The sequence below is a fragment of the Panthera tigris genome, chromosome B1 (genome assembly GCF_018350195.1).
Source record: "Panthera tigris isolate Pti1 chromosome B1, P.tigris_Pti1_mat1.1, whole genome shotgun sequence".
In the NCBI taxonomy this organism is placed as follows: Eukaryota; Metazoa; Chordata; class Mammalia; order Carnivora; family Felidae; genus Panthera; species Panthera tigris.
The window spans coordinates 168,963,835-168,985,089 of record NC_056663.1 but is presented as its reverse complement, the minus strand read 5'-3'; the positions used below and the strand labels follow the sequence as shown (position 1 = coordinate 168,985,089).

Here is a 21,255-nt window from a genome sequence, read left to right as displayed (position 1 = left end):
AAAGGTCTTGGTAGCTTAGTTAATAACCCAGTTTATAGGAATTATTGCCACTATCTGTCTCAGATGTGTGTTTTCTTTAGCTTTTTTTTTTGGTCACAGTAAAGAAAATAATAAATATTTAACTGAAATCCCCAGTTTAAAGTATCACCACTGCTTCTTGGTTTTTCTTACTTTTTTTTTTTTTTTAAAGATCGCAAACATAAGTTACCATCTTTATCTACACAGCTAATAGCTTTGGGTTTTTTAGGTGACATCACGGTGTAATATAACAAATCAAAAAACTACATCAACATCCTTTTGAAGAATCTGAATGATAGGAAGTAGAAGTAGTTTAAGAATCTTGCCAAAAAAAAGTACTATATATTCTTAAATAACCATCCTTATGGACCTGTGTATTATAGACCTGTCACAGGCCATGCCTAAGCAGTCCTTCGACTATGGTCTTCAAATTGGAGAAGCATTTGCCGAATAACCACAAACTCAACAAAAAGAAGGCATACGTGCATCAGTTTGAAATAGGCCTTTTATTAAACCAAAGTTTAATAAAACCTGTCAAGTACCTCTAATTCACTGGCCTGTTAAAAGCCTAACCCACTTTACTGACGCCACAGCAAGTTAAGAATGACTCTTTTGTTAATGGCATTGACTGTGGGGGGAAATGCAGGGGACCTGAGAAGCTAATGCTGAGTTCTGGGTTTCCACTATCTGTGTGGCCCCACCGAACTTGTGTCGAAGTCTCCTGCAACCAGCGTGGAGTGGGAGGCTCCCAATGGCAGCACTGTGTCCTTCCCGGTTTGTGCTCAGAAGCAAACACCGCTGTACACGTCACTGCTTTGACAAGTGACGCATGCAAGGTGTTACTCTGGATTTATTTGGGAAGTCTTTTTTTTTTTTAATAATTTTTTTTTAATGTTTATTTATTATTGAGAGGCAGAGAGACACAGAGTGTGAGCAGGGGAGGGGTGGGGGGGAGGGGAGACACAGAATCCCAAGCAGGCTCCAAGCTCTGAGCTGTCAGCACAGAGTCTGACGCGAGGCTCGAACTCACGAACTGCAAAATCATGACCTGAGCCAAAGTCTGTTACCTAACCAACTGAGCCACCCAGGTGACCCTATTTGGGAAGTCTTAGTAAAATTTGCAAATACTCATGGACTGATTAGGATTTGAATGAGACTTCTTTTGATCCTTTACCCATATTTTTTAGTCATTAAGATGTCTAAGAAAAAATGTTTAAATGAAACACTAAAATGCTTACAAAACTGAATATTCAGCATGACCTCAACCATGTTATGAATAATTATGTACATAAAGAGATTGAAAAGAAATAAACCAAAGTGTTAATAATAATTAAAAACGATTATATTTTAGTACCAAGATTAGGGTAGTTAACACTATCATCCTTGTAAAAACCAGTTTAAAAACATTTCTACAGTGGGCATGTATCATAATTTAAAAGTGGTTTGAAGAATGTCTACATAATTATTATCCCCCCGCCACCCCTTCCTTTGCTATATATTATCTGCAGTGTTTGTACACAGCCCTGGAAAGGCTTGGAGGCCGACTCTCCCATCTCCTAGCAGTGCTAAGCTATGAGCAAGGCCAGATGATTCAAATGTTGGAAGAAAACAGAATTTCATGCTATTGGCTGTAGGGGGCAAGTGGGTCCTGTAGGTTGATATCTGGGCACAAGACTGAAGGCCAGGAAGACAAGACAAAGCTATTTAGCCAGTTATGAAAGAGAACTCAGTTGTTAAGTGTCTGATTCTTGGTGTCAGCTCAGGTCATGATCTTGCAATTTTGTGGGTTTGAACCCCATGTCAGGGTCCATGCTGACAGCATGGAGGCTGCTTGGGATTCTCTCTCTCTCCCTCTCTCTGCCCCTCCCCCCCTCGTGCTGTCTCTCTCAAAATAAATAAACGTAAAAAAAAAAAAAAAGAAAGAAAGAGTCACCAGGCATGATGCTGGGCCCTGAGTAACACCCTCCTCCAGCCCCTCCCTACTGCGCTCCTGGCCTTGACCCTCACAAGGCAGAGGCCTCCAGGCCCCTATCCAGCACAGGGCATGTCCCTGCTGTTACAGATTTGAAACATCACTCTCTGCTAGGGCTTTTTGGAGGGTTGCCTAGATTTATAATAGGGAAGGTGTAGAATCAAATGAAATATTTTTGGTGGAAAAAAAAAAAAAAGAAAGTCTGGAAAACAGAGATAGTTGTGTCTATTCAAGAGGGATGAAAGCGGAAGGAAACATTATCCTGACCCACAGCTACACCATGCTGCCTTCCCAGAGAAGCACCGGGCACTGAGAAGGCAATCGTGGAAAACCCCCTGTCCTCCTGCCCTGCTGTTGTGTCAATCTACAGTTTTGTGGACACACTGTGGAATTTCCCAGTGAGCACATGGGGCCCTCAGAGATGGGGAATAAGAGGCCTTTGCTTCCTTTGAGATTCCTGCAGTCCTGGCCAGACACTGCTCCTCTGGCCTCCAAGAGATGAGAGATGGGGTCAGGGCTTCCACCAAGAAAAGAGCAGCAGGATCCTCAAGAAGCTGATTATGCCCCAGACACCTCACATCCAACTGCCTCCTCATGCACGCTCTGAATTAAGCGAGTCATTCCCGTCGATGGAGAAGCTACCACCTCGGACCCACTGGGCAGGTTTCATGTATTTACTTATACGTTCTGCAAAAGAAAGGCACATGCACCTAGCAGGTTTAATGAGACAATAAATGAGGAACCAAAAACTGTAAAAGCTTCTATTAAAGGGAAGGGAGAATATAAAGGTACCCCAAATGTCCCTAGTTGTATCCTGATATTGAGAATTTCCACCCTCAGCCATGTAATAGCATTTTAATTTTTTTTAATGTTTATTTTTGAGAGAGAGAGAGAGAGAGAGAGAGAGCGAGCGAGCATGTGCACGTGAGGGAGGAGCAGAGAGGGAGGGAGACACAGATTCTGAAGCAGGCTCCAGACTCCGAGCTGTCAGCACAGAACCTGATGCAGGGCTCGAACCCACACACAGTGAGATCACACCTGAGCTGAAGCTTGATGCTTAACCAACTGAACCACCCAGGTGCTCACCACCACGTAACAGCATTTTAAAATGCATACCAGAGAATCCTAGAAAGAGCAAAAAACCTGAGAGGAAAAAAGCAAATTAGGAACATCTTTCATGTCAACAGATAAAGACTGAGGGAAACAGGTTACAAATACTCTGTTGGGTATCTAAGACATCCAGATGAATGTGTTACTCTCAAAAACAAACACACCCTCTAGCTTGGATGGCTTGATTTTGTCATGGCCGGTGTTAAGTTAGTTAAATCCACACAGACAGGGTCTTCAACACATTCTCAGTACTAGTATATAAGAGCTGATAAGAAGGCGTGAGAAGAATTGGTCCCAAAGTAATCCATGGGTACTTTTTTCCCCCTTAACGTACTGCCTCTGGCACTAGGAACTGTGTGATTCTGGGCAAGTTACTCAACCTCTCTTAGGCTCTGTTATCTCATCTGTAAAACCTGGACAATTGCCTACTGTATACAGTTACTGTAAAGTTTAAAATAATACATGTAAAGCAGAAAGCACCCAGTAGATACTGCCTAATGTAAGCTATTATTATTTTACGAGTAGGAGCCTGGTGAGTTCCTTAAAGGTTACTTCACTGACTGCTGACTTTGTTTTAAGGCTCTTCCAAGGAAAACTGTTCCAATTCTGTTTTTTTTCCCCCCATATTAAGGGTGCTTGGGCTTGAGTACCCAATTTTCATTGCAGACCATTACGTTAAAATCTTGATCAGAGTAGAGTTTCTCTTCTTGTTTCTCAAGCATTTAATCTACTTTGCTGTATAATTGTTTTTAAAGACTTACAAAATACAACACCTATGATTTTATAGGGAGATTGAAATTATTTACTGCCCTCTGATGACCATGCCATCTGTGCGATTATATCATCTTTAAGTGTCCTATTCACATTGTGTCTGTAAGGTAGAGGCACCTGAATTGTAAATATGAAGAAATAAACGAGCTTTAGAAAATACTCAGCCTTACAGATGCATGGTTATGCTTTTGATTATGACAATGTCCCATTTCTAATTTATTTATTGTTTAAATTTCTTTAATGTTTATTTATTTTTGAGAGAGAGACACAGAGCGTGAGTGGGGAAAGGGTGGAGAGGGAGACACAGAATTGAAAACAGGCTCCAGGCTCTGAGCTGTCAGCACAGAGTCCGACGCAGGTCTTGAACCCTCAAACCATGAGATCATGACCTGAGCCAAAGTCAGATGCCCAACTGGTTGAGCCACCCAGGTGCCCCCCCATCTCTGTCTAATTTAACTGATGAGGGTAGATGCCACAACATGCCTGACACTGGGCTAGGATTTAGGATACACAGATAATGTTGACTTCATCTCTGCCTTCAAGGAGCTCAGATGGCCAGCCTCTCTTCATATTGGGACACCAGGGAGAGATAGAAAGAGAAAAAACAAATACACACAGTAAAAACTTCCCGATACTGACTTTCACAGACGTATACACGATATATTATGGCAAGTGGTTAATTCTGCCTGGGAACAGGGAGGGGTAGAATTTGTTACAGAGGTGAGTGTCACCTGAACTGGGAGCTGAAGGATGAGTTGGAGTTTCTCAAGTGGGGAAAAGAAGAATATGTTCTTGAAATGGAAGGAACAGCAGGAGTAAGGGAAAACGAGAAGCAAGTATAAGGTTGCACAGGAATCACAACTGTCCAATGGGGTTGGAATACTTGGTGTATGGTGGGAGCTGAGAGTCTAGTCTCTAAAAATGGACAGGAAAAGATTCAGGTAGAGACCCCATGTGTCATACTGAGTGCTGGAATTTACTCTACAGACCAGGTGAAGCCTTTAGAGGCTTTTCAGCAGGGAGAGGCTGGAGTCTGGGAGTAGGTGAGTGGCTACTGCAGTAGTCCATGTTGAGATAGGCCCGGATGAAAACAGTGGGGAGAGGAGGAACCCATACTGATGTGTATCCAAAAGGCGGAATCCAAAGAGGAGACTGATAGGACACAGGGGAGAGACATGCGTAATGGATGGATTGGAGGTTTCTAACCTGGGTAACTGCATACTGACCTCTTTTTAAGGATACCACTTACAACTGGGGGCGCCCTGGGTGGCTCAGTTGGTTAAGCGTCTGATTTCAGCTCAGGTCATGATCTCATGGTTTGTGAGTCTGATCCCTGTGTTGGGCACTGTGCTGTCAGCTCAGAGCTTGAAGCCTGCTTCAGATTCTGTCTCCCTCTCTCTGCCCTTTCCCCACTCACACACTGTCTCAAAAATAAATAAACATTTAAAAAAATACCACTTACCATCTAAGAAAAACACTTAAAATTTCTGTATTACTAGGCACAGAACACCTTCCCTTTGTTTCTTTCTTTTTTAAAAAATGTTTACTTATTTTGAGAGAGAGAGATAGAGAGTGTGAGCGAGCAGGGGAGGGGCAGAGAAAAAGGGAGACAGAATCCCAAGCAGGTTTCAGCTGTCAGCGCAGAGCCTGATGCAGGGCTCGATCTCATGAACTGTGAGATCACAACCTGAGCCGAAACCAAGTCTCTGCCGCCTAAGCAACTGTGCCACCCAGGCTCCCCTCCTCTCTCTGTTTTTAAAGTTGCTATTTATTGAGCACTTACTGGAAGAACTAATAGACATCCAACTGCTACTTAATGAACTTAATACTTCCAACATTCTAATAGTATTTTTTTTTTAAATTTTTGAATGTTTATTTATTTATTTTTTTTTTATTTTTTATTTTTTTTAATTTTTTTTTTCAACATTTTTTATTTATTTTTGGGACAGAGAGAGACAGAGCATGAACGGGGGAGGGGCAGAGAGAGAGGGAGACACAGAATCGGAAACAGGCTCCAGGCTCCGAGCCGTCAGCCCAGAGCCTGACGCGGGGCTCGAACTCACGGACCGCGAGATCGTGACCTGGCTGAAGTCGGACGCTTAACCGACTGCGCCACCCAGGCGCCCCATGAATGTTTATTTATTTTTGAGAGGGAGACACAGAGCGTGAGCAGGGGAGGGGTAGAGAGAGGGGAGACACAGAATCTGAAGCAGGTTCCAGACTCCCAGCTGTCAGCACAGAGACCGACGCAGGGCTCGACCTCACAATCCGCGAGATCATGATCTGAGCCAAAGTCGGACGCTCAACCGACTGAGCCACCCAGGTGTATTATCGAGCCCCCTAATAGTATTATTAATTTCATGGTACAGAAAGAAACTGAGGTTCAGAATGGTTAAGTGATTTGCCAAAAATCACAGCTAACAAATAGCAGAAGCAGAAATCCAAACCCAGGTTTGACTCCAAACCCATTGTCTTTTATCATATTCTGTCTCTCTCAATCTCATCGCCACAGCAAGAGTTATGAGGACTTTTACCGATTTCTAAGTAAAAGAACTAAATCCTTTATACCTCTCTGTTCCTATCATTTGCTCTAAGTTTTTACTCAGGATATATTCACGGGTCTTCATCCTCCTTAGAACCCCCCACACTAAATGTGGACAATAGGCTTCTGAGGACTAGAAGCTGCCCTGAACATTCCTGCACAGGCACTTCTGGGCATGTGTAAGTGGGAGGCTGCCGAGAGGGCCCCAGGACATCTACAACGCACTCACTCCAGGGGCTTTTTACTGTTGTAAAATTATCCAAAAAACGGACATTACAGATTTATCTTTCTAAAATATTCTTAGAAAATGACAACTGTGGACTAATAGGATCAGTGGTGCATAATTCAAGGTGAGTTTTCTGGTTTGTACTCTTTTGAGTAAGTACAATCGACCCTCATTATTTGCAGAGCACATGTTTTCAAATTTGCCAACTTGCTAAAATGTATTTGTAACTGTCAAATCCATGTTTCCTGGTGCTCTAGCAGTCATCTGCGGACTTTTGCAGTTCACTGAAAACCTGGGTTGCACAATGCACACATTCCCAGCTAAGGCTGAACAAGGTTTAACACTTCGGCTGTTTGTTTCAGCTCACAGGGTAACAAGTGTTCTTCTCTTCACGTGCCATGTTTTTCATATTTTGTGCTTTTTCTTGGTGATTCTGCTGTTTAAAAGGTACCCCAAACACAGAGCTGAAGTGCGGTCTAGAGTTCCTAAGTTCAGGAAGGCTATGATGAGCCTTAGGGAGAAAATATGTATTAGATAAGCTTCATGCACGCATGAGTTATAGGGCTGTTGGCTGTGAGTTCAATGTTAATCTGACAACGCTATATATTAAATAAAGTCTCTTTAGACAAAAACATACATAAAATAAGGTTATGCATTGATCAGTTGGTACAAATGTGACTAAAGGTTCTCAGGAACATAGCTCTGTACTTTTCCTAGGGGTAACGCTTCGGTATTCGCTAATTCAGTCTTGACGGTGACTTTATAGAACATAACTACAACGAATAGTAAGAATCGACTGTATTTTTAGAGTGGAAGAGGGTAATACACTAGATCTAGAATCAAGAGACTTTGATTATAATCCTAGCTCTGCCACGGGGGCGCCTGGGTGGCTTCGTCAGTTAAGTGTCCAACTCTTGATTTCGGCTCAGGTCATGATCTCCAGGTTCGTGAGTTTGAGACCTGCACTGGGCTCTGTGCTGACAGTGTGGAGCTGCATGGGATTCCCTGTCTCACTCCCTCTCTGACCCTCCCCTGCTCATGCTCCCTCTCTCTCTCAAAGTCAAATAAATAAACTTAAAAAAAAAAATAATCCTAGCTCTGCCACAGACTTCACCTATCCAGGTTTCAACCTCTTTGCCTATAAAATAGGAATATTATTTGTTTGGAGTTATGAAGATAAATTGATAATTATAAATGTACTTTTTAAAAAAGTAGAAAGTCCTTGGGGTGCCTGGGTGGCTCAGTCGGTTGAACATCTGACTTAGGATCATGTCATGATCTCACAATTCATGGGTTTGAGCTTGTGTTGGGCTCTGTGCTGACAGTTCAGAGCCTGGAGCCTGCTTCAGATTCTGTCCCCCTCTCTCTCTGCCCCTCCCCTGCTTGTGCACGCATGCTTTATCTCTTTCAAAAATAAATAAACATTCAAATAAAAAAGAAAATTCTTTGATAACATTAATAGTGTACTTGTATCTGGCACTTAGAACATCCCAAGGTATTTTTTAAAAATGTTTACTTATTTTATTTTGAGAGACGAAAAGAGATAGCACAGGTGGGGGAGGAACAGAAAGAATCCCAATCAGGCTCCTTGCTGTCAGGGTAGAGCCCAATGTGGGGCTTGATCCAACAAACTGTTGAGATCATCTTAGCCAAAATCAAGAGTTGGCCGTCTAACCAGCTGAGCCATCCAGGCACCCCCAATCTCAAGGTGTTTTTAATATGTCATAATTATTTTACTTTGGAAGTTATTTTTTTTAATTACCATATTTTATGATCCTAAGACCCACATTTTTTTCATATTTTAAAATCTCTGAGCTTGTTCAAAGATGCAATTATGATTCACAGTGTTTTTTCCTTCTTAGTGGAACATAGAATATTGGCACATCTTGCATTCAATGGGTCTTAAATTAGATGACATACAGTATTTTGTATCTATCCTCCCTTAGGAGTTCTCTCATCTTGTGTTGACTGTATGGTTTCTAAACAAGCATGCAGGGGGCACCTGGGTGGCTCAGTTGGTTAAGCATCTGATTTCGGCTCAGGTCATGACCTCGCAGTTTGTGAGTTTGAGTCCCACATTGGGCTCACTGCCGTCAGCCTGTCAGCATAGAGCCCATTTCAGATCCTCTGTCCCCCACTCTCTCTGCCCCTCCCCTGCTCGCGCTCTCCCAACAAACAAACATGCCAGCTCTAAACTGACACCCTCTCCAGTGAGTTGTTTTCCCAACATTTTCCTTCTTTTAATAACGTCTCAACTTTTTGTATTCCTGATCTAAATATCAATTCTTCTGTGGCTTTTTACTTTTAACCTATCTTTGCTTTCTTGCCTTTAAAAAATTAAACTTTTCAACTGACTTTCTTAATTTCTAGTGTGATCTAACACCAAAGAGTAAGTGCTAATGCTCTTTCCTTGGGATAAAACATTTAATCGCCTACATCTGCAAGTAACTGTGGACAGGAAGTCAGAGTATTATTCTCCAGAAGCCCATTGCTTGCATGTGGCTGATATTAATCAACAGGACTTTGTGGAGTGTTTCACAAATAAAACAGTTACCCAGCCCTCCCAGGTGGTGCTGGAGGTGCACCTTCCCCAAACTCTTCCTTCTTTAGAAAGGTCTGCACTTTCCCATCCTCTTTTATAGTTGCCCTTCCTAGATATGAATGCTTTATTTCAGGAAAATAAAGAATAAGGAATCTCAAAATTACTCAATAGCACAACTCTGGAGTGGCAGAGAAGGAACTAAAACCAGGGTCTCAGCTCTGACCTGGGGCAGGTGTCCCTATCTTCTTGTTAACTTTATTTCCTCTGAATGCTTTGTGTCTTTTTGAAGTTTATTTTATTTTGAGAGAGAGCAAGCATGCATGCATGCCCGGGAGAGGGGCAGAGACAGAGAGGGAGAGACAGAATCCCAACTAGGCTCCACATTGTCAGCACAGAGCCCAACTCAGGGCACGAACCTACAAACCATGAGATCATGACCTAAGCTGAAATCGAGAGTCGGACATTTAATCGACTAAACCACCCAGGCGCCCTGAATGCTTTCTCCTTTGTACTCATCCATCCTGCTTGGCTGTAAATACAGTTATATCACAACATAAAGGTAATTTCCACTACAGGAAGGTCGCAGGTGCTTCCATGGAAATGCACTGCCCTCTGGAACAACAGAGGTCTTTTGAAGCCATTGGGAAACAGTGATGATACTTAAGGAAAATCCATCCCAAATTCCACAGGAGAGTTACTGCTTGCAAAATACTCTTGTTAGATGCAAAACCAGAGTGTACTACTTGCTGCACTTTTCTTCAAACGACTGTCTAAAAATTACAGATTTCCCCCACAAAATTAGTAGCTAATGGAGTGAAAGGTGGATTCTTAGGTGATCACTATCTGGTTTGCAAGTGACACGTTCAACTGGACACCCAATACTAAGGTGTCCCTAGGTAATGAGTACATGTGTTAAATAAGCTAATCTTTCTTCAATTTTACACTAAGTTTTTTCTGTTCATAACTGACAAACTGATTTTTATTTACATAGTTGAGTTTTGGTATGAATTATAGCAATCATGGTTCTCCATATGAAATGGCTATTGATTCAAGTTTATGGAGGGGACTGTCAACAGAGATGGAATGTTTGCACTAACAGTGGTGACCACACTCTAATTTCAACAAGTGTCCTTCAATACTGGACCATCAAGAAGGCTCAAGAAATTTCAGCATTTTCATCTTTCTGGAAATGGAAAAAGACGGTGATTAGTGGCAGGTCAGCAGTGAGTTAGTTATATCCACGACACAGCCCTTCCACCTGGCACAGTTTGGGAAATGGGAGGACTAAACCCCAAATTTGCTTGATATTTACCAAGGTCAAATATTTAGGACTGGGAATTAGACAATACCACTCTGGACTTCTGTGTCACCTGTCCCTGTGCTCTGAAACTCTTACCCACAGTTCTGAATGGCTGATGTAAGTATCTAAAATTGGCTGATCTCCAGGATAGTATTTTCTCCCCCAGAAAGGCAGAGAGGAGGGTGGGGAGTAAGATGGAAAACACCCCTTTGGGTCAGATCAAACCCATAATTAACTGACCATAATTTATGGAATTGTAGAAGCTGTAAAATCCCAGCATGTTAGCTACACCCCTCTCTTTCTCTGCCATGGAGAACCCAGTGGAACAATGGTTCCACTGTATTCTTTGAGCTCTACCCAGTGTCTCCTGTGGTCCCTGCCTTCCTGACTTGGGAAGACACCACGGCCCTTTTATCTAACCCCAATGCTCAACTGCAAAGAGAGAGAATGTTTTCTTACATTTTTTTAGTATTTATTTTTGAGAGAGAGTGAGAGAGAGACACACACAGTGCAAGTGGGGGAGGGCAGAGAGAGAGGGAGACACAGAATACAAAGCAGATTCCAGGCTCTGAGATGTCAGCACAGAGCCCAACGCGGGGCTTGAGTCCATGAGACGGGAGATCATGACCTGAGCCAAAGTCAGATGCTTAACCGAGTGAGCCACCCAGGCGCCCCAGAGAGAGAATGAATTTACTTCACCTCCTGCACACACGACTCCCCCACAACATGATTGCATTAAACCTAATTCCAAAATATTCTGAACCAAACCTCAGGTCTATTTGAGTAATGCTTTTAAATGAAAAGACAGAAAGAAAATAGATTTCTGATCTGGCAATTCTTAACACTTGTTTTTTGCTTCCTAAGGAAACTAATAAACAAGTGGGTAATGTACTTCAATATTTCCTTATTTTTAAGTCAGTTGCCAAACTGGGCGGTTCAAAGACACTGAGTTAGGAAACGAACATACTTTCTACTTATATTTCTGTATCGGCCTTTAAAATTTTTAACATGCTATATATGCTTTATTTTGAAATATACTTTACTAGTACACTAGGACATGTATGTAGTTAACCAAGAAGCGTGTACATTGGTGGATATGTTCTCAACATTTTTTATCAGTGGGCTGCACGATTAAAAGGATTTGAAGATATTGCTCTAGCTAACGATCTCACTATCTTTTGTAAGCCACAGACGTGCAGGAATGAATTCAAAGGTATAAGCAAAATTGGTACCTTTTCAAATAGTAAAAAAAAAAATGGCTTTGCAACCCAGAGAAGATCTTGCCATAAAGATGACTTTACTATGCAGCAAATCTAATGTCTCTAAGAGGCAGGAAATGCCTGCTTTGCCAGGGGCACAAATAGTTTGAGATCTGCTTAATTACTGGTCTGTCTTTGATCTTTTCCTTTCAGTTTACAGTTGCTCATTTAACAGGGAGCTTGCATGCTAAAAAGAGAAGATACCTGTTGAAACTTAACAAGAATGGCAAGAAATTAATGGAACAGAAGAGACCACTTGTTCAGTACTACTCAAGTCCAACCACCGAAGGTATCAGTTCACTTTCATCTTTATTACTAATAAAATACATACAACAAAATCTTTAAAAATACAAAAGCCGCTTTTAAAAAAAGAGGGCTACATTTTGAAGAAAACTCAGGCTCACGGTACTTGGCCTATTTCAATCTTATTGCACCACGTCTGGAATCTTTTTTATATGGACAGAGACATCTTTGAATAGGGCGGTGGTCTTCAGGCCTGTATCTCTTAAGATTGGACTTAAACATAGAACAAGGCTAGTAGTTTATCCTGAAACTTCTGTGTGGTACTGGAAGGGTAAGGACACCCTGTGCATGCCTGTTTTTCAACTTTTTTACCTCACTGGCCAAAACCATACATATACATGCGTGTATGCACGCATGCACACAGAGACACCAGGAAGGAATGATCTGCAGTTAGCTTGCAAGGAATATGGCACAGTACCTGGGATGCTCTCTAATTTCCGTCTGAGCTCTTCATTTTCTTGTTGCAGTGAAATAACCTCCTGCTCCAGCTCTTGGCATCTAGGACAGTAGCCTTCCTCTTCCTCCTCCTCTTCCTCCTCGGGCAGTGTAGAAGAGGATGGGTGACCATGGGATTCGGATGTCGCCGGGGAGGTCCAGCCACCTAGTGTATGCACGGGGGAGGTTGACAGAGGATCCACGTCGGCCAGGTGGCCATACTCACTGACTGATGAGGTGTTTGGAGTTGGAAAGCTCCCCGAGAGCAGGTAATTTTGTAGGGAGTCAGTGAAAACCCTCAAAAAGGCAGAAGTTTGTTGTTTCCTTTGCATATATTGCATGTCTATGTCTACATTATCTGACGTCTGACTGTGGACCCCTTTCCCGACGTGACACTGTTCCTGTCTCTCAGTATAACTCGAGCCTTCCTGCTTGACACAAGAAATCATGGATTGAGAATGGTTGGAGTCCAGTAGTTTTCCTCCACAATTTAAGAGACTAAGAACTCGACTGCACTGCTGGGCAAAGGCATCCAAGATCATACGACTCTCTGAAACACATGAAAAAACACATCAGAGACGGACAGCCAAAGACAAGGGTAAGTAAGGTCCTCAATTTTGAGGTTAACATTCAAAAATGTTAAAATTATGTATTTCTACTCTCCATCCCAAACCAAGGTAACACAGTGAATGTACTTTTAGTAGGATGCATAGCTTCCTGTCATTCTGCAACCAGAGGGGTGTCTGAAGAGTCATTCCCAGTCCCTCATTCTGGGAAACGGCTGCACTGTGACTTTGGGCACCACAGAGAGATTTCCCTCTCTGTGGCATTAACTGGCCTGTACAAGTCTGAACTCACACCTTTGGCTTCATTAAGATCCTTACTCTAACGAATCGAGCCAGCTACCGCAGACTCAATTCCTCCTTGATAGGAGGGCTTACAGCAATCATTACTTCTATTTCTGGAGTGCCCTCATGCCCTTGCTATTAATCAGCTGATACAATCCCTGACGAGAGTACGTTGCTTCCAGATGCAAACTGGAGAAGAAAGATAAGTCTTTTTGAAGAGCTCACTAGACATCTAAAGTAAAACAAAGGATGGCCTATAAGGCAAAAGATGATGAGCCCAAAAGCAAAACTGTGTTATCCAACATCTGTGTTCACTATTCTTTCTCTTCATTTATCTGTGAACTTGGATTTCTTGTCAAGGCCAATATTTAGGCCAGTCCATACAAGTATCATGTAAAAAGCAGTAGTGCTTCTTCCATGAGCCTCTTCCATTAGATTGCCAAATCTTTTAAATGGCATGTGTCCAGACTGCTGGTTAGTTGACATAAATGTATTCTAAAGCATACTAATTGTCAATCAGTGAAAAATAAAAAGCAAATGGAAAACAATCAGTTCAACAACCAAAAACACCTCAAAAACTATGCAAATGTGATTTAATTCTGTCAGTCTTGGGTCTTGAAAATTCACCCTAAATGCAAATATCACGAGGTGCAGCCTCTTCTTTCTGGACTACCATCCAGAATGGGCTATTTATAAATATACAGAGATACTTTATAGGGCTTGTATACAGCTATAGGATGCCTCTCATTTCATCTCTTCCTTATCCAGAATAATGGCAACAAACAAAATACTGTAGATTTTAGATGCCAGTAAGTATTTATGATAGAAATTTAACTAGCTACCTACTGTCTCTGAAAATGTTGGCTCTATCTTTTTCTCAGGGGAAAAAACTTTAAAAATGAAAAATGGTGAAATGTTTGAGGGCTTCTATGGGAACAACAAAATATTTACTGAATGCATGTGGGTCCTCTCATAAATATATAGATCTTCATTTGTAACACTGGACATTGCTTTGGCTGCATTCTGGGTAGGCTGAGAGTCCACGGGACTACTTTGCTCTTGCCATGGTGTTTTCTCATGCTTAGGAGCAGTACCACCCTTAGACATAGGGAGGGGGGCCCTGCCCTAATCATCCTCCTCCATCCCTTCCCCTCCCCATGGTAAGGTACCCAAGATCCAGGAATTCCTTACTTAAACTGCTTCGAGGGCCTGTGCTGGACTCTTCCCTGAGCCATTCTCCCAAGGACAGACCATGGTGCCAGAGCCTGGAAGTTTGGACGGGGGCATCCATTCGTGTGTATGTGAGGCTCCTCCTATTAGAAGATGAAGCTGGGGGTGGGGAGAGAAGGCCATGGGCTGGCTGAAAACTCCAAAGTCAGATCTGGTCATTAAGGTATATTTGTCAGGGGAGGTGGATGGAACATATTTTATTTAATAGTTTGTTAATTATTTAGATATATGGTATGTAGGCCTGCATCTGTACTCTTGTCCTAAATCCCACAAATATTAGGCACAGGCCTGTTTTTTACACAGTGATTTTGAGTGCTGAAGAAGAAAACCAGATGTCAGGCATAGTTTCAGGCTAGAATTGATTGATGGGCTGGGAACTTCACTGAAGCAGCAGCCAGGACAAAGTTCACTTGCTATACTAGAGAAAAGGGAGATGGATATAAGAAGTATCTTTTACACACCAAACAGTGGAATTGATGCCTCTGCCCCCTGCCAGATGGAAGGGAAGGACTGAGCCCCTGATTTAAACCAAAAGGTAATGGGGAAAGACTTTAAATATTTGGGTATTAATTCTTTACACTGACCAAAACCAAATAAACAAAGTAAACAGCTGAACCATAAAAGTGGGAAGCCTTAAGATGTTGCACAGTGGTCTTCATTTCCGGGTTTTTGTTCTTTTATTAGTAAAATCAAAGAATGTTATTGATCACGAATTTTCAATTCTAGCACACTGGCAGTTTTCATTCATTTTAATCCTATAATCCCATTCTAGACCTGAAGTTGTATTTACCGTTTGCATTTTAATCAGCATGGCCCTAACTGATTTACAGCCTATACACCTTTAACGTAACCTTGATGAAAGGAACAAAATATGCAAAGAAAGGCTAAAAGAGAAGTGGCTATAAAGAATTGCTCAAATATATTTGTTCAATGTCCTAAAGCACACTCAGTAGCTTTAATCATATTGATACATCACATTAGAGTATAGATTTTAAGGGAAAAAATCTGACTTAGGGACAAGCATGATTTGTTTTCTTAATTGAAGGATAAGCTTGTAATATGCTGAGAAAAAATCATTATGTAATACACTACATTATGAAGATAATGTATTAAAGTGCACCCAGAGTATCAGAGAATAGCTACAACCATAAAACACTTCTTGCCTTCAGTTTTTACAAATGCTTCATTCTGGATTTGTTCTCAGAATTGATAGATGCAAAAATAATGACCATAAAAAGTTGAATTTCTCCTTTTTGGTATCTTAAAATATTTAAATACTGTTTTAACGTCAATACACGGAAAGATATGATGAACAATATTACTATTACACTCGGCAGAAAACAGCAAATCTTTCTACCTACTACATATTGCAGCCAGCAATACTTTAGCTTTCCAGACAGAATATAATTAGAAATGCAAGGACTGTGCAATGCTCATTATCGCTAAGAAATGGAGAAAAGTTCTGTTTTCATATGAACACAATTGAATGGTCACTGACCCATGATTCTTAATTGAGCAAAGTATGAACATGTATTTTGAAATTTTTTAACTGTTTTTTTTTTTCCTAGTTACAGAATGCTCCACTCAAGAGATGGCAGGGAAGAACACCAACAGTTTACAAAGGGGCTTTAAAACTACCGACTTCATTCTTAACTTCTCTAAAATTAAACACCACAAAATATTCATACAGCACAACCACGAAGCACTATAAAGTGACCACTTGTAATTTATTTTGCTCTATTGCACAATCTGTTGGGATAGTATCATGTTGGAAATTTTGCCTAGTCTGATTCCAAAATCTGAACCCGTGATTACTTTTTTAATTAAAAAATTCATTTCTAGAAATTCTTCTGAATGTAAGTGGTTTAAGCCATCCTACATCTGATAAGTGAATAAGAAGAGGGATGGGAACTCGGCAATCAAACACAGGCGCCTTACTTTAATGTCCTTCTTTGTAAGTAAAGCCTTGAATGGAATTTGCCCATCACAGCACATACCCAAGAGTATTCTGTTACTATGAAGGAGATCACAGCCATCGAGATTAGTGGTAACCTTTTGATTTTAACCCAGCGGAGGGTGAAATATATTAATATTAAAAATGCAGAAGCAGAAAAAATTTTTTGTGACCTATTATCATGTATCCATACATTATATCTACCAAAAGGATTTCCAGCTAGTTCAAAATAGATGATTTCCTTAAAACATTAACATAACTTCTTAAGAGAAGACTTCAAAGCATAGAAAATAGAAGTTAGAAAATGAAAGCATCTTTGGAAGCATCACCCTTGTCTTAAATCAATGAACTATGTCTTAAAAAAAATGCCATCCAATTTTTTTTCATAATGGCAAACATCAAAACAGCAAAACAGGATGCAATTTTTCTAAATAAATAAATCAATGATGTGTCAAAAATTAACAGATGAGTTAATATACTTGGTGCTATCAAAACCAGATGGTGCTTCCTAATATTCATCCTGCTCAGTCAATCCCTGAATATTTTCTGGACCATCGGTATATAAAATAGGATGCTGCTATTTGTGATGGCAAACAAAAGCAATCATGCCTGCCAAGCACATACTATAACAGGCAGCATTTCAGCTCTGCTAGACAGAAAGTAATTAGAATGCTTTTAATGTCCAAAAGAATGATGCTGATAGGCTGCCACAGATGTGTAGATTTATGAATATTTATATGGTGGTTTATAGCTGACACTTTTATCAGTTGAAGAAGATAAAATATCTGCCTGACTCAAAAGCTTGACAGTCAGGTTAATAAAATCTCATTAAAGAGAATGACCTATGCAATTATATAGGATTTATTGTAATTCATTTTTGATTGTACTCTGCTTAAAGATGCAATTTCCCATTTCCTGATGCCAAATTTAGGCTGCATATCAAGATCTACGTGGGTTTTAACTCTAAGCCTCCCACAGAGGAAAAATACGCTTTTAAAACCATGGTATATTACCCCTTTTAAGGAAAATTATACTCTTCATGAGATTTTATAAGAATGCTGAAAAATCTATTTTTAATCACATTTCTCCTTTCAATGGTTTATGGCTTTTAATGGGAAATAAGATTCACTTCAACCTTTTCATCTTTTCACTGCCTTTATGCTGGACACTCAGTTTTATCTCTTCTGTCCTTGACTCATTTCATCACATCAATGTTTTGACTATTTTCAGTCTATTAGGTGGCCCTCGAGGTTACAGTAACACTTCTGTGAGGGTGCAACAAGCAACTTACCACCTCCTCCAGCCCCCTCCTCAATATGCTTAAGTGGTGTCTGTCTGTACACACATGCTCATTGGTTCAAAGTGGAACCACTAGTTCCTCAAAGAGCCAATCAGCTCTTAAGGTGACTGTCCCTCTGATGGCCACTCACATCTCTGTGCTGGGTTAAGAGATGGGTTTGTCCATCAATGATTAATATTATGACCACAATTCAGGATGTCTAGTACTATGGCCTTTTTTTTTCTTTTTCCTGCCAGACCATTTTCTTCATTGCATGGAAGAAACCTACTATCCAATTCCCATTTTTCCAACAAGCAAATGGCATCCTGCCCTTGGTGCTATCAAGCTTACTCTTTATGACCTGAAAGAAACAAAGAAAGAAAGAAAGAAAGAACGAACGAAAGCAAGCAAGCAGCCTTTAAGAATAAAAGGTAATAAAAAATATAGGGAGTTTCAGGGGTATCAAACAAAGCCCCTTTTCACTCTTTTAGATTCAGTGATGTTGTGATTTCCACCTGGGGATGGAGACAAAATTAGCTAAGAAGAAACACTGAAAGAGTACATTTACAACAAGGTGAAAAAGGAAAACAATACCCACAAACTCCTTGTGAATGAAAGACAGCAAGGACACTGCCAGAGTAGGAAGGAGCATGGAAAGGACAGCAAGTGGCTGGTGCAGAAAAAAGAAACAATGCAGGAAAAATAGCAGGAAAAAGCAAGGTTAAAACTATGGATGAAAATGGCAATGAGGGAGCAGATTTATAGTGTATAAAAGGAAATAAAAGATTGAAAGACAGCAAAGACTAAAAGGAGAAAGCAAGATGAGATTAAAGACTGAACAGGCAGATAAAAAAGGGGAACCCTCCCCCCCTCCCCTAGTAAACATGGTGGAACTAAGGTTATGCAAGGGAGTAAACAAATACAGAACATGGGAAAAGAACCCAAACTGCTGAGAAAGAACATAAAAAAAGATAAAGATTAAGCAGAACTAGGGAATAAACACGGGCATGAACTAAAAGTAGTATAAATAAGACTCCAAACCCAGAGAGAAAGAACACAAACCTACTACTAAGAAGGGGAGAACACAGAAGAAAAATGAGAAAAATGGAAGTGGATGGGTAGCCTAACAATGAATATAAAAACACAAGAGAATATTGGGTCAAGGGCAACTGAAAATAAAAAACCCACCCCACCAACAATAAGACACCTACACAAGAACCCCACTCAAAGCCGACAAACACCTCCAAATCAGTGAGACATGTGACAGAACAGGAAGTCTTCACTATTACCTGTAATCAGATTTTCTTTCTCAAAACCAATCCCTCATGTGTCAAAATATTGACAAACAACATAACATTAGCATAGGCGTCTACAACTCATTTAGAGACAATGCTCACATTTTCATTAGGACAAAAGCCTTGGACTCACCGATATGCAGAATTTGGGGGGTTCTAAAATACCAAAAAAGGCCTGAGCAGGAACTTTTAGTTCTGATAAGCGAGATAAACGCGGAGGGCCCTTGGGCCAGGCCCCCAGGCTACGGCTTTTCTACCAGCCCACCTCCCGTAGCTTAACCCGCAGGAGAGCTGGCTTTTCCCAGGGGACCTCCTGCAGCCTCCCGGTGGAGAGGCATTTCTTCAAGGGGCAGGACAGATGCTCGGGAGGCTCGCGATCCCGGGGTGCAGCCCCCACCCTCCTGGTGGGGAAGGGGTATGAGCGGCGGGCCCCGAGAGCCCGGGCTGGGGGTGGGGGAATCTTCTGGGCTGGGGGGAGGGGCGGGACGTCTCCTTCCCTAAAGTCCGCTACAGGGGGCGAGCGTCAGGTCCACCCGCGTGGCTGGTGCAGAGGAACCCGCTGTCTGACACGGTTTGGGACTCTGGGGTGGGTGGGGAAAGAGGGGCAGAGGGAGCAGACAGCGCGCGCATGAGAAACACAAGCGCACAGAAAAAAAAAAAAAAAAAAAAAAAAAAGAACCCAAGAGCCAGCCGAGTGGACCGCGACAGAGTAATAGTGCACCAAAGAGGTGGTTAAAAAGATAATCAGAAGGCCAGGAAAGAGAGAGAGAAGGAAAAACAAGAAGAGAAGAAAGAGAGGTAAATGAAGAAGTGGAAGGAAAAAGTGAAACAGCCGAGGATAAAGGGAAGGCGTCCCCGAGCGCCGCCAGAGCAGCCCCAGCCTCTCCGGGAGCGGCCGTGGCGGTCACCCTGGGGTGTCCGGCGCGCGGCCTCGGCGCCAAGCCTGCTTCTCTGACCCCCGCCCGAAAGACCCCTGCCGCCGACCGCCACAGCCCGGCTTCCTGGGCGCCAAGCCGCAACCGAGCGCGGAGCCACCTGTTAGGAGGCGCGCGCGCCGTCGGAAGCTCCGCACGCGGCGGCGGCGGGGAATCCTCTAGAAGTTGCTGCCCGCGCGTGGAGGCCTCAGGGGTGCGCTCGGACGCCCGACTCTCTCTCGGCCCGGACTGCACTCGCCCCTCTCCACCTCTCCGCTCTCCCCTCACGACCCTCCCGCCAGTCCGGCGCGCGGAAAAGGTGTCCGCCATGCCCAGCTTCTGGCTCCCGGGCCCCCACCCCTCCCCGCGGCCGAGCGGGAAGGAAAGTTGCGCCCAGGAGTTGGTACCTGCGCTGAGCTCCAGGCTGGCGCCGTCGCTGCCCGCGCTGCTGCTGCCCGCGGCGGCCGCCGGGCCCGGGCCATACCTGACGACGGCGGCGAAGGACGAGGATGATGAGGCGGCGGGGGACGCCGGCGGCGGCGCCGGAGTCCTCAGGTGGCCCTGGGACGCGGCGGGCGTGCACGATGGAGACGACGACGACGCGGCGGCGGCTGCCCGGCCGGGCCCGGCGGGGTAGGTGCTCTGCGCCTGGAACTGCTGCGGCGGCGGCGGCTCGCTGCTGCTGATGGAGACGGCGGCGTGCGGCGCGAAAGGCGGCGGGGGCGGCGGCGGCGGCCGGACGTGCGGCAGCTCCACCAGGGTGGGTCTGTCGTAGCGCTTGGCCAGCGCGGGTCTCTTGCTGGGGAACGTCTTGAGGACGCTGTAGGGGCTGCGCTGCTTGTAGATTTTGGGGACGCTGGGCCCCTCCTCCGCCGGCTGCATCTCCTCCTCCATCCTGCGCCTCGGGGCCGGTCCCCGGTCGCACGCCCCCTCCCCGCCGGGCGCCGGGCTCCGAGGGTGCCTCCGCCTCCCGCCCGCCGGCTCTGCCCGAGTACGCGCGTGTGGGAGGGTGTGTGCCTGTGCCTGGGCCGCCGCCGCCGCCGCCGCCACTGCCGCCTGTCGCTGAGGCTGGCATAGCTGAGCCCCCGCGCGGGGGGCTGCCGCCCGAGCGCTGATTGACAGGCCGCCTCGCCAATGCCTGGAGGGAGAAAGGAGGTAAAGAGCAAGTGTTTAGGGTAATATCTGCTAATGATAATGGGGGCGGGGGCGGGGCTTGGCGCCGCCGCCGCCGCCCGTGGGGTCCGCGCGCCGGGTGTG

At 43.5% G+C, this 21,255-nt stretch overlaps 1 protein-coding gene across 3 annotated transcripts in view; it reads right to left on the bottom strand.

The window, feature by feature from the left end:
* The window catches only part of BEND4 (BEN domain containing 4), a 38,730-nt gene extending 17,760 nt beyond the window's left edge, over positions 1–20,970 (bottom strand). For 2 of the 3 annotated variants that reach the window (XM_042984615.1, XM_042984617.1), the window contains exons 1-3: positions 20,406–20,970; positions 14,518–14,655; positions 12,462–13,028 (exon numbers count right to left, since the gene is read on the bottom strand). In XM_042984615.1, coding sequence (XP_042840549.1) covers positions 12,462–13,028; positions 14,518–14,655; positions 20,406–20,892 — 1,192 coding nt within the window. In that variant the 5' untranslated portion in view covers positions 20,893–20,970. The remainder of the gene's footprint in view (positions 1–12,461; positions 13,029–14,517; positions 14,656–20,405) is intronic. The other variant, XM_042984616.1, reaches the window with a different exon arrangement.
* Positions 20,971–21,255: the final 285 nt, after the last annotated feature.